This window comes from Trematomus bernacchii, unplaced genomic scaffold (assembly GCF_902827165.1).
Source record: "Trematomus bernacchii unplaced genomic scaffold, fTreBer1.1, whole genome shotgun sequence".
Lineage (NCBI taxonomy): Eukaryota > Metazoa > Chordata > Actinopteri > Perciformes > Nototheniidae > Trematomus > Trematomus bernacchii.
This window is the reverse complement of record NW_022987869.1, coordinates 7,737,829-7,751,859: the sequence shown is the minus strand read 5'-3', so window position 1 is coordinate 7,751,859 and position 14,031 is coordinate 7,737,829. Positions and strand designations below refer to the sequence as shown.

The window sequence follows — 14,031 nt, the reverse complement described above, 5'->3', positions numbered from 1 at the left end:
TCCTAGTGTACCGAGAAGCTACGGTCTGTCAGGTAGGACCTGAACCATGCAAGGGCAGAGCCTGTGATGCCAGCGGACTGTTCAAGCCGTGACAGCAGGATGCTATGGTCCACAGTGTCAAAGGCAGCTGTCAGGTCTAACAGCACCAAGACAGCTGGGCTACCTGAGTCGGCGGCTAGGAGCAGATCATTAAAAACTCTTAAAAGGGCTGTTTCAGTGCTGTGCATGGGTTTGAAGCCAGACTGAAACTTTTCATGGATTCCATGCATGGTTAAAAAAGACTGCAGCTGGGCGTAGACTACTCGCTCCAGGGCTTTAGATAAAAAAGGTAGCTGGGAGATGGGCCTAACATTTGCGATAATGGAGGGGTCGAGATTTTTCTTTTTAAGTAGTGGCTTAACCACGGCATGTTTGAAGGCAGCTGGGACACATCCTGAGCTAAGAGAGGTGTTTAAAAGTAATAAAATACTTGCTCCAACTGAATCAAAAACATCTCTGAGAAAGCGAGAGGGAATGCTGTCTGAGGTGCAGTTTGTCGGCCGCAGGTGCTTGACTACATCCGAGAGAGAAGAGAGGGATACAGGCTCAAAGTGGTCGAGGACAGCAGGGCACAGAAAAGGAGCAGGATCTGGGGTAGCACTAGTGTGGGCTAGCCTAAGAGCAGATACTTTTTCAATAAAAAATGTAAGAAACTTATCACAGAGAGTAGTCGATGGGACAATAGAAGAAACATCACAGGGATTAATGATAGAGTTGAGGACATTCAAAATAACCTGAGGTTTATGGCTGTTTTTGGAGATTAACAGAGAAATGTGCTCTGTTTTGGCTGCTTTGACTGCCGTCTGGTAGTCAGAAAGGCAAGCACGAAAGATTTCTAGGGAGACATGGAGTTTATCCTTTTTCCATTTTCTCTCTGCACGCCTGCAAGCGTGTCTGAGAGCACGAGTACAGTCATTGAGCCACGGCTCTGATAGAACTTTGGTGCGTCTAAGCGTAAAAGGAGCAACAGAATCCAGTATTAGGGTACATGTCGAGTCAAACATGGAGATAAGCTCATCAGCATTAAAAGCACAGTTCACATCTAATTTACAGATCGGAGAAGCATTAAAAACATCATAGAACTGTGAGGCAGTCAAGGGGTTAATCGAACGCAGACGACGCGCAGGGGCACGTGATTCGACTCCTGCGGAAGGGATGGAGGTTGTAAACAGAACCGGTAAATGGTCTGAGATACGCGTTGCTGCACATATTTCATCCACAGATACAGACAGTCCAAACGATAATACTAAGTCCAATACTGTGTCCTTTTTCGTGTGTTGGGCCAGCCACGGACTGAACGAGACCAAAAGAATCAAGGAGATTTAAAAAGTCCCTAACCAGAGGTTTGGACTCGCAACACACATGGACATTGAAGTCTCCGGAGATCAAAACACGATCATATTTCACCATGATCCCGGACAGAAAGTCAGAAAAGTCATTTATGAAATCCTTATTGCACTTTGGCGGACGATACACGACTGCGCAGAGTATAGGCGAGGCCGGGTTCAGTTCAAAAAGCTGCAACTCAAAGCTAGCATAGCTAGTTACAGGGTGAAGCAATCGGCATTGGAGGCTAGCTCTAAACACTGATGCTATGCCCCCACCATGGCCGGTGGCACGGGGGGAGCTGAAGAATGTACAGTCAGGAGGAAGAAGTTCAGAGAACGGTGTATACTCGCCAGCGTGGACCCAGGTCTCCGTCAGGAACATAAAATACAGTTCACGAGAGGTGAAGAAGTCGTTTAGCAAAGCCATGCAAAGTTTTCGCTCCGGGCTTGCCGAAGGTGTAGTGCGTCTCAGCTGACGAAGATGTGCGTGTTGAACGCCGCGCGGGCCGGGAGCAGTCAGTCGGGCAGGAGGAGCTGTCAGCGGGCCCAGCAGAGGCCGCAGCTCCGGAAAAACAGGGCGAATCCATCGATCCCTCACATGGCGTGCAGCGGGAGGGCCATGACATCCGAGGCGTGGATAAGTCCCAGAAGAAGCCGTCAGGTATGCCTTAAGATGGACCAGTGCACCACCACGCTTTCCCCGTCGTCTAAAGTGCTTTCGGCGAGGCAGGATGCAGGGCAACCGGCGCAGGTAGGTGGGTATATCCAACAGTAGAGGGGGGGGGGGACGATTTATGGTTGCCAGATGTAGGTTTGGGCAGCAATATAAACTCCAGTGAGGGTCTGAGGTGGAGGAGAGCTTGGCGATCGTAGACGAGCAGAGCAGAGACATTCTGACAAACATAAAACAAAAACAGGATAGCTAAAGGCAGAGAGCTGATGGAGCGGCGAGCCGACACAGGCGCCATCTTCCCACACCATACACCAGGGGTATTCAACTAAAATTCAACGAGGTCCAGTTAGAGAAAATGTCCCCATGCAAAGGTCCGGAACATCAAAATGTCTAACTTGCTTTATGATTTAGTGTGATATATATTGGAGTAGCCTGTAGCTTTATCAACGTCTGCATGTCATCAACAACCGACTGCCAATCAAATAAAGAAAGTACAATTCAAAAACAACAATATTTATTGTCAATGAACATTGAACTATACAGATATACAGTAAATACTGTGGATATGTGTAATGTTCCTCTCGGGCTGCATTTAAAAATAAAATAGAGAAATAAATAATATAGCTTTGTTAACCGTTTCACATCATGACTTAACAGTTTCAGACGATTATAGAACAATATCAGTCTTTACACATCATAACAATTGAACAGTTTTAAAGTTTCTCTTTCTTTCCCTCTTATATTGCAGTCCCTCACTCACTTTTCTTTAATTCAGTGCGAGAATTGAGCTTGAGCTTGTCCTGCCCGGAGTTTAAATCTGGGCTGAAATGGTGTCAGGGCCATTCTATGCAGGTACACATGCAGGTGCTCATTGGTTAGCCTCGGTTAGCCTGCCCTGGAACCATATTTAGTTTTAATTTTGATCCTGGTGGACTGATCATATTGGGCTCTGAGACTGCTTATTTTTTGTGACCTCAGTTCTGACTTGAGAGGGAATGTTTGGTCAAACACTTTGTGTTTTGTCTCATAGTGGCGTTTTGGCACTTTTAATCAGGGTTGGGAAAATGTAATCGGTTACTGAATACATGGCTCTGAAAGTAATCCGAATACAGTTACAGTTACGTGTCTTAAAAAAGTAACGTATTCAGATTACTTTTAGAATACTTTTGGAATACTTTATTTTTCCATAACAGATGGGTATGTTTTGGTGAACAGGAGACACTTATTTTACTGTTTTAATGGCTTATCAAGAGCACAACTCAAACACAACATCTTGGTGTCATTCTGGACAGCTCCCTCTCATCTGCACCCCACATAAAAAACATCACCCGGACTGCATTATTTGTACTCTCTTAAACCTTTCCTTAGAATATGTTATGAATTGTCAGGTGTCCTTGGGTGCTTTGAAAGGCGCCCCTAAATAGAATGAATTATCATTATTATTTATAATCTGAAACGACGTAATAACTTTTAAAACTGTTTCCAGTCACTTGCCCCATGCATTCAGCAGCATCAGGCCATTCACTTTGATTTGATCCCGTTATGAAATGTCATCATTTCGACAATAAAGAAATGCTACATAAACGTTATCTTGCACATTTTATCGAACCATCTCCGTTTCTAACTTTCAATATATTTTAAAAGAGATCTCTCTCTCTGATCTGCGTGCGGGGGCGGGGCCTCACAGACACGCTGCATCTCTCTCTCGCTCACAGACACGCTGCAGCGCTGTGCAGTGTGCACACAGTTCTGCTGGTAATGACGATTACATTTTATGAGGAAACTTTTCCACCAATAATTCCCATAAGTATTCCAAAATGTATTCACTTCAGATTTACGAAAGTAACTGTAATCAGATTACTCGTTTTTCAAATATAACGCGAGCTGAATACAGTTACTTGATATTGGGTCCCACTTACCAAGTATTTGTCATGTGGGGCTGTCCGTCAACCCCATATTGGGTCCCACTTACCAAGTATTTGTCATGTGAGGCTGTCCGTCAACCCCATATTGGGTCCCACTTACCAAGTATTTGTCATGTGGGGCTGTCCGTCAACCCCATATTGGGTCCCACTTACCAAGTATTTGTCATGTGGGGTGGTGGCTGAAAAAAACATGAAATGGTATTTTCAGAATCTGACCCTCTGCCGTAATTCCGCTCCCTGAGGTCCTAGAGATGCAGGGAGAGTACCGTTGGATGCGGGGTACGTGGAAATGGGGGGGTAGACACTGGACCTGAACCGAACGGAGCTTGTTAACAAAAGTTATCAATTAGTAGCAACTTTTCACAATTTTCTGTTCATTTTAACTCATTGACTGTCCACCCTGACCATATGCCAGCCCACTTACCAAGTATTTGTCAGTCACACAAATTCTGTGTTTTATATTTAATAATTACAAAAGAAATAAAGCTATAATAACTAACCTAAATGTAGAGACTCGCACTCTTAATTCAACTAAATTATAATATATATATAATATATTATTATAATAATAATTGTTGTCTGAGAGGAGATTCGAACCTCGACCTCCCACAGCAAGGAGCGAGGCTTACCCGTCTTCGCTTGGAAATAATTGAGGACAAGTCTACTATATAGATTTCTCAGTCTGCAAGGGCACTTTGCAGGTGACTCTACCCGATTTTGAAGCACTATTTTGGGGTACAATTTTTCCATTTTGACCCCTTTTCCCGGTTCTCACAAAAGTTGAGTTTGTTGATTTTGCCCATGGAGGAATGTCAGGGGAGTCCACGGGGGACTCTTGCGGGGTCATGAGGCACTATTTTGGGGTACAATTTTTCCATTTTGACCCCTTTTCCCGGTTCTCACAAAAGTTGAGTTTGTTGATTTTGCCCATGGAGGAATGTCAGGGGAGTCCACGGGGGACTCTTGCGGGGTCATGAGGCACTATTTTGGGGTACAATTTTTCCATTTTGACCCCTTTTCCCGGTTCTCACAAAAGTTGAGTTTGTTGATTTTGCCCATGGAGGAATGTCAGGGGAGTCCACGGGGGACTCTTGCGGGGTCATGAGGCACTATTTTGGGGTACAATTTTTCCATTTTGACCCCTTTTCCCGGTTCTCACAAAAGTTGAGTTTGTTGATTTTGCCCATGGAGGAATGTCAGGGGAGTCCACGGGGGACTCTTGCGGGGTCATGAGGCACTATTTTGGGGTACAATTTTTCCATTTTGACCCCTTTTCCCGGTTCTCACAAAAGTTGAGTTTGTTGATTTTGCCCATGGAGGAATGTCAGGGGAGTCCACGGGGGACTCTTGCGGGGTCATGAGGCACTATTTTGGGGTACAATTTTTCCATTTTGACCCCTTTTCCCGGTTCTCACAAAAGTTGAGTTTGTTGATTTTGCCCATGGAGGAATGTCAGGGGAGTCCACGGGGGACTCTTGCGGGGTCATGAGGCACTATTTTGGGGTACAATTTTTCCATTTTGACCCCTTTTCCCGGTTCTCACAAAAGTTGAGTTTGTTGATTTTGCCCATGGAGGAATGTCAGGGGAGTCCACGGGGGACTCTTGCGGGGTCATGAGGGACTATTTTGGGGTACAATTTTTCCATTTTGACCCCTTTTCCCGGTTCTCACAAAAGTTGAGTTTGTTGATTTTGCCCATGGAGGAATAATAATAATACATTTTATTTTTAGGCGCCTTTCATGACACCCAAGGACACCGTACAATTTGTTAAAAAAAAAAAAAAAAAAAAAAAACGCTAATAGGCAGCAAAACATGATAAAAACACAAACAGGAAATCATGGAGGAGACAGTCAAGTGGACACAAATTAAACATATAATAGGGAGGACTACAGTGAGTAGGCAGATTTGAACAGGTGGGTTTTTAATTGGGATTTGAATATGGTGATTGTGTCTGACTGTCGGATGTGCGGGGGGAGGGAGTTCCAGAGTCTGGGAGCAGTGCAGCTAAAAGCCCGAGCACCCATGGTGACGAGGCGTGGGGTGGGGACGGTTAGCAGACCAGCAGAGGAGGAGCGGAGGGAGCGAGACGGGGTGTACTCCTGAAGAAGTTCAGCCAGATAGGGGGGGGCCAGGTTATGTAGGGCTTTGTAAGTCAGCAGTAGGTTTTTGAAGTTGATGCGTGATTGAACGGGGAGCCAGTGGAGTTGGATGAGGATGGGGGTGATGTGTTCTGAGGCCTTGGTGCCGGTGATGATCCGGGCTGCAGAGTTCTGTATGATTTGTAGTTTGTTGATGAGCTTGGTGGGGATGCCTGAGAGGATGGCGTTACAGTAGTCGATGCGGGAGGTGACAAAGGCATTGACCAGGATTTCAGTGTTTGATTGAGAAAGGGATGGGCGGAGTCTGGAGATGTTGCGTATGTGGAAGAAGGCAGTCCGGGTGATGTTATTTATGTGAGGTGAAAATGAGAGGGAGCTGTCCAGGATGACACCAAGGCTCTTAACTTGGCCAGAGAAGGGGATGGAGTAGCCATCAATGATGAGGTTGGAGGCAGGGGAGGATGAGGTTTTGGAGAGGGTGGTTTTGGTGCCAACCAGCAGGGCTTCGGTTTTGCTGCCGTTGAGCTTTAGGAAGTTCCTGCTCATCCAGTTCCTGATGTCCTGGAGGCAGTTGGTGAGAGAGGTTGGGGGGAGGGCAGTGTTGGGTTTGCTGGAAATGTAGACCTGTGTATCATCGGCGTAACAGTGGAAATGGACATTGTGATGACGGAGGATAGTGCCAATGTCAGGGGAGTCCACGGGGGACTCTTGCGGGGTCATGAGGCACTATTTTGGGGTACAAATTTTCCATTTTGACCCCTTTTCCCAGTTCTCACAAAAGTTGAGTTTGTTGATTTTGCCCATGGAGGAATGTCAGGGGAGTCTACGGGGGACTCTTGCGGGGTCATGAGGCACTATTTTGGGGTACAATTTTTCCATTTTGACCCCTTTTCCCGGTTCTCACAAAAGTTGAGTTTGTTGATTTTGCCCATGGAGGAATGTCAGGGGAGTCCATGGGGGACTCTTGCGGGGTCATGAGACACCATTTTCCCCCCTTTTGCCTGGTTCTTTTTAATTTTCTTTTTTCCCCTGTTTTGGCCCGTTTGACCCGGTTCCTTCTGCCGGGGGCACTGCCCGGTCCCGGGTGCCCCCCCCAGGGCTTGTGTACAGCCGTTTCACCCCCCACTCATCCGTACATTAACGGATTTTGACCATTTTTGCTGAGTTCTCCTCCTCCTCCTCCTCTCCTCTCATCTCACTGATCGAATGGCAAACGTGACCCGTGTTAGAAATTAAAATCAATGTTAAACAGCATAATTCAGTCTAAAACATATCGTCAGTTCAAAGCTGTTTTATTGTGGAAAAACCCGGAAGTTCTCAGGAAATCAATGCCAAGCTTTATTCTGAAAATCCTTTATCCGGTTAGCATGTGACTAATGTTACGTTTTCTGAATGTAAAGTGAAAATGACTTGGAGTGTTACACACCAAAACGTACGGACTTTAACACTACATCGATAGACGTTAAGATATTATTACTGCTGAATATTAAATGAAGGTACAGTTGATCATGGAGTGTTTACACATTACGTGAGTAGCTATGACGTCAGAGGGAGCTACCGTAAATGAGAACTGTGCCATAGAGGCGTTTTTAGGACTTCTAAACTAACGATTACAGCTGTTTATAAGGTATTAAATAGAAAGTCATGACAGAGATAAGGAGGAGAAAATGCTTAAGGAAGTAGGCAGAGAATAGGCTTGTTTGAGACAAGCGAGACCTGCGCAGACCTGCGCAATTGCGATCAACGTCTTGCTCGTGCGTTGCATGATGGTTAGTTATTTTGTCCGACTTGCTCTGGAGGCTCGCCTACATGAGACGTTGAAATCTCGCGGGACAAAGACGCCCGCAGACTTGAGAGCGAGGCGCGGCGAGGCGGCGCAGTTTCTCTCCCCGGGCTGCGGAAGCGAAATGCTTGATGGGAAACGACTCGCTGGTATCTCGAGCTGAGCGCTCATTGGTGGGTTTTACCCCGTGCTGGAGATGAAACTCTCCATTGGCTCGGCAAAAGTGTGTTGTTGTTTTGTGTCAGTTTTACGTCGCCACTTCCATTCACATTTTTCATCATTGTTCCACAATGTTTATCATCATGACATTAATATCTATATATTTTATACTATACTTGCACTGCTTACCGTTGTCATACTTTATATATCTTAGCATATTCATACAACACACTGTTCATACTAGGCTAGGCTACTGTGTATATAGTGTATTCATACCCCTCACTGTTTTTTCATCATTCAATTCATTCTATATTTTATTCTGTAGATCGTGTACATTACTTTTTACTTTACTGCTTTATGCACTCCTGGTTAGAAGCTAAACTGCATTTCGTTGTCTCAGTACCTGTAATCTGTGCAATAACAATAAAGTTGAATCTAATCTTGAGCAGGAACAAATGTATTTACTTAGTACATATCTGACATTAACGATTAAACACATTTGTCCATTCTTTATCAATCAATCAATGTTTATTTATATAGCCCAATATCACAAATGTTACATTTGTCTCAGTGGACTTCACAGTTTGTACAGAATATCAGTATGACAATACGACACCCTCTGTCCTTACGTTTCACATCATACAAGGAAACACTTCCAGAGAAAAACCCACAGTTTAAAGGGGAAATGGGAGAAACCTCAGGGAGAGCAACAGAGGAGGGATCCCTCTCCCAGGACGGACAGACGTGCAATAGATGCCGTGTGCATTTATAAATGCAAACCGAGTCAAGCCGACTCCTGAGGTGGCAGTATGCACCTTAAAGTTGTTTGAAATCCGCCAAAAAACTGAGAGAAGAAGAAGAAGAAGAAGCCGACTCCGAGCTGTCCGACTTCAGGCGAGCTTTTTGAGACCTCCCCCGGCTGCGATCGGCTATTCTCGTCTACTTTCGAGGCGAGCCGCAGCTCGTCTCAAACAAGCCTAATACCAATGTCGAAATCATCTGTTCTCTCGCGATATCGAACCCACAGATGAGAAGGGCGGTCCCACTATCTGCACAGCGGGAGACAACGAGACGTGGATAAAAACAGATGACAGAGGACAACTCAGTCTCTTTTCTTCGCTGCAGCCTCCCTGAAGACAACACCGGCTTTGTCTCTCCTTACCCATGCTTGTTCTTTAACCACGTTACTTAATTAAACTCAACCAATTTGAACCTTTTCGGAGACTCCATTAGTCTCTTCATTCTAAGCTCCTCTCCTGGGCGCGAGAACATCGAATACTTCAATACCCGCCATCGGAGGGCCTCCGCCGGCCGGGCCTCGTGCCGGTGCTCTGGCAGTCGGTTCCTCCGAACTGCGGGTTCGACTCTGATGGCCGGGAGGGTGTGCTGCGTGGGGGTAACCCTGCGTGTCTCCTCCCTCCCGGGCCGGCCGATATGAAGCGAGACCAAGACGAACCGTCTGACTCAGGGGTCCCACCACGGGTCCCGCAGCGGGGTGGAGGTTCTGGGCTGGAACAGATAAATGTCCCGTTTTTCTACTGATAAATCTATAGATTCACAGACATTGGTCAGTTTCCGGACATTTCACACACGTTTTTCGCAAACATTTCTCCAAGCTAGGTGTCCGGGAGTACTTCCATTAGCTTCGTCTTGATCTGTAGATGTGATTTGATGGATCGTTTTTCCATTTTGAGGGTGGATAAGACAGATAAATGTCCCGTTTTTCTACTGAGAAATCTATAGATTCACAGACATTGGTCAGTTTCCGGACATTTCACACACGTTTTTCGCAAACATTTCTCCAAGCTAGGTGTCCGGGAGTACTTCCATTAGCTTCGTCTTGATCTGTAGATGTGATTTGATGGATCGTTTTTCCATTTTGAGGGTGGATAAGACAGATAAATGTCCCGTTTTTCTACTGAGAAATCTATAGATTCACAGACATTGCTCCGTTTTCGGACATTTCACTCACGTTTTTCGCAAACATTTCTCCAAGCTAGGTGTCTGGGAGTACTTCCATTCGCTTCGTCTTGATCTGTAGATGTGATTTGATGGATCGTTTTTCATTTTTGATGGAGAAAAAGAAAGGGAAATGTCCCGTCACTGTACTATATATCAGACTTATGCTCAATGAGGGTGGCGTTGGTTGATAAGTTTCGCCCCTTGGCCTGGGAGGTCAGAGTTCGAAACCAGCCTCTGAGTAAATTGTTTTGAAATTAGAGTGGATGTCTTAGATATTATATTATTATTGTTAAATAATTATTTTTTTTGCTGATTGAGTAATAACTGTAATAATAATAATATAATATCTAAGACATCTACTCTAATTTCAAAACAATGAATGCACACTGCCAGAGGCAGTTTAATATAGTCACACAAATTCTGTGTTTTATATTTAATAATTACAAAAGAAATAAAGCTATAATAACTAACCTAAATGTAGAGACTCGCACTCTTAATTCAACTAAATTATAATATATATATATAATATATTATTATAATAAAAATAATAATTGTCGTCTGAGAGGAGATTCGAACCCCGACCTCCCGCAGCAAGGAGCGAGGCCTATCCGTCTTCGGAAAACGTGTGTGAAATGTCCGAAAACGGACCAATGTCTGTGAATCAATAGATTTCTCAGTACAGAAACGGGACATTTATCTGTCTTTTCCACCGTCAAAAATTAACAAACGATCCCTCAAATCACATCTACAGATCAAGACGAAGCTAATGGAAGTACTCCCGGAGACCTAGCGTGGGGAAATGTTTGCGAAAAACGTGTGTTAAATGTCCGAAAACGGACCAATGTCTGTGAATCAATAGATTTCTCAGTACAGAAACGGGACATTTATCTGTCTTTTCCACCGTCAAAAATTAACAAACGATCCCTCAAATCACATCTACAGATCAAGACGAAGCTAATGGAAGTACTCCCGGACGCCTGGGGAAATGTTTGCGAAAAACTTGTGTGAAATGTGTCTTTATTCTGAAAATGTTTACAGGATGTGACAGTGACGTGATTCACCTTTACAACTTGGAAAAGGAGGAGTCACAGAGGATATTAATGGCGCGTTTCCACTACACGGCCTCGCTCGGCCCCGCTCGGTATGGCTGGGCCTCGTTAGGACTGGCTCACTTTATGGCGCATTTCCATTACAGTTTAGGAACTGGGGCAGTATCTATAGTAACGCAGTGTAGGCGGAGCCGTGACGTGATCTTCAGAGGACCCCAGAAAAACAACACAGCCGTTAGCTGTTAGCACTCAGAGCTCAAAGCTCCTCATATATGTTCAGAAACTAGACAAAAGTTAAACAAGTACAAACCACAGACTGCCTGTGTCATGGAGAATACAGTCGCTGCTTTATTTATGTCTGTATAGGCCGTTGTTGTGAGTGTGGACGGTCGGAGCATATACTGCGTTAGCTTAGCCAATCTCCATTTAGAAAACAAGCATTTTAAAAGGTTTTTCCCCTGCCGTCTGTCTGCAGACTTGACAAAGCATTAATTCATGGTTTTTACTAACCGGTATCAGTATGTTGTTACTTCGGCATCATTTTGAAACGTGTATTACAATTAAATCACGGTCAAATATGTCCATCTTGTTGTAGTTGTAGCCCCCTTGCCAGCGACGCTCTCTCTAGTTTAGCATACTCAGCCCGACTCAGCCTCGTTGTCTCTGGCCCTGGACCCACGATTTTATGAGGCCAGAAAAACTGTGAATTAGGACCCGCCGGCCGGTACTAGGCCAAGTGGAAACGCAACCAAAGACGGGCCGCTGACGTCACAGCCCTCTTAAACCGGGCTGCGCGCTGTAGTGGAAACGCGCCATTATACACGTGTTGTAAGCTCGAACGTTCTTTAACGACCACCACACCAGAGAAGACAAGAAGAAGAAGGAGAGAGAAGAGATATCTGCTACACAAAGAGAAGAAGAAGTAGTCGCAATTATGGTCAGCAAATGCCCAATTTGTCTTCGTGAGTACTCGTACTTATCGCAACATTTAAAAGTAACTCACAAAGTGCTTAAAGAAAGAAAAGACACATTTAATTGTGTTGGCTGGCGGGAGGCTAAATGTGAGAACTGAGGCGTGCCCAGTGCCTTGCTGTGCTCTTGAAAAGGGTAGTCGGCTGGACCGGCACTTGAATAGTCACACAGAGATGTCCTCTGCAGCCAACAAAAACCTGCTTACCGGTCTAAGGAGGCGGCTAATGTTGGCGAAGTTGGGGAGCCTGAGAGCAACAAATCCGACGGTGCCAATGGTCTCCAGACTGGACCTGGATCAGGCGGAAGGTAAATACTTACGCGTGGTCAATCCAGCTGTTTGTTTATACAGGGTTCCCGCGGGGTCTTAAAAAGTCTTAAAAAGTCTTAAATTTGATAATCTGAATTTAAGGCCTTAAAAAGGTCTTAAATATGACCAAAAAAATAAGAAAGGTCTTAAATATGATTTAGAAGGTCTTAAAAATGATCGGATTTGAAAGGTACTTCTGTGTTGAGATCGCGTCTAAATGTGTTTTGGGGGAAATGTCCGGGCTGCAAAGTAACCAGTACGGTAAGAGCCTTTCAGTTCCCCCCAACAATTTGTATTGAAATAAATCAACATGGAACCAGTAATCACTAACTTTGTTTCCCCCGGCCCCTTATTGGAGAACACCCAGCTAGTAACCTAGCAAGCTTCAGCTAGCGGCAGTCAGAAACTCATGTATCTTAGAATCTACTTAAAAATAAATATGGGGAAGTGTAAGTTCAACCGTATTTGGTTGGAAAACATCGAATTTAGTGCTTGGTTGAAACCAGTGGAGGGGAACGTGTTTGAAGCCCGCTGCACCTTTTGCAAAAGAAAGTAGCGTATGCTAATGTAGCGTTAGCTAGTGCAGCAGCTCCTGCAACAACACCGGCGGACCTCTGGGCGACGTTTGGGTGTATGTCAACCCTAAAAGCGGAGGTGCCGTAGACGCTATGACTTTGAAAACATCCATTTATTGAACTTTAAAACAAATAATAATTTGAACAGTATCTTTTTAACTGTTGATTACCCTGAACGTATAATTCAACTGCAAAACCAATACAAAAATAAATTAAATAAATTATACATTTAAATAAATAATATCAAAATAATAAATACCAATAAACAAGATCAACAAATATTTTGGAGCGCACTTCCACAAGCTACTAAACATATATAAATATGATAAATACAAATAAATTAGACTAAAATTAATTAGATCAAATATGTTGTAGTGCACTGTCACAACCGAGCAAAGCTAAATAATTTCGTAATTGTGGCAGGCCAAAATCGTAATTGCGATTTAAAATACGATTAATTGCACACCCCTAACACACACACACACAAGCACACACAGACACATACACTTTTTGTCTAACACGCTAACACAGTTCTGTTATGCCTTTACATTTACTTTGTAAGTAATTATGGGACGTATTTCTTCTTTCATAGCAATTTTCCTTCATACTTTCTTGCCGTGAAATAGGTCTTAAATTCTATTCAAAGTGGTCTTAAAAAGGTCTTAAAAAGTCTTAAATTTGAGTAGGTGAAACCTGCAGGAACCCTGTTATAACACATTTACCCAGGAATACGTGCTTAAAACATGGGTAAAAGTGTGTTTAAAAAGCCCTGAAGTATTGTTTTGCTGTTTACTTCCTGAATTTAAACAGATTAATGTTTTGTATAGACATTGATAGAGAAATGGTGTTGACTTATGTACTGAACTGTATTGTATTTATTAATTTATACTTGTATTTATTAATTTATTCTTGGATTTATCCATTTCATTTTTATTATTATTATTAATTATTGAAACTTTTATTTTGTATTCCATATGCATGAGTTATAAAATAACAATATAGGACTTCCGGTCTGAGCGGAGCCATGTGAGGTCGCATTTCTCGAGCTCCTCGCCAGAATCAGAATATTTATATTAGACAACTACCCTCTACATTATATTCAAGTAATTTTCATCTAAGCTGTTCTTCCTTGCCTCCGCCCAACAGTTTAATTCGAAAT

General features: G+C 43.8%; 1 protein-coding gene across 1 annotated transcript in view; it reads right to left on the bottom strand.

The window, feature by feature from the left end:
• Positions 1-7,644, bottom strand: part of LOC117469233 — a 10,729-nt gene extending 3,085 nt beyond the window's left edge. The window contains exons 1-2 of the mRNA XM_034113614.1: positions 7,624-7,644; positions 6,458-6,689 (exon numbers count right to left, since the gene is read on the bottom strand). Of these exons, the coding sequence (XP_033969505.1) occupies positions 6,458-6,689; positions 7,624-7,644 (253 nt within the window). The remainder of the gene's footprint in view (positions 1-6,457; positions 6,690-7,623) is intronic.
• Positions 7,645-14,031: the final 6,387 nt, after the last annotated feature.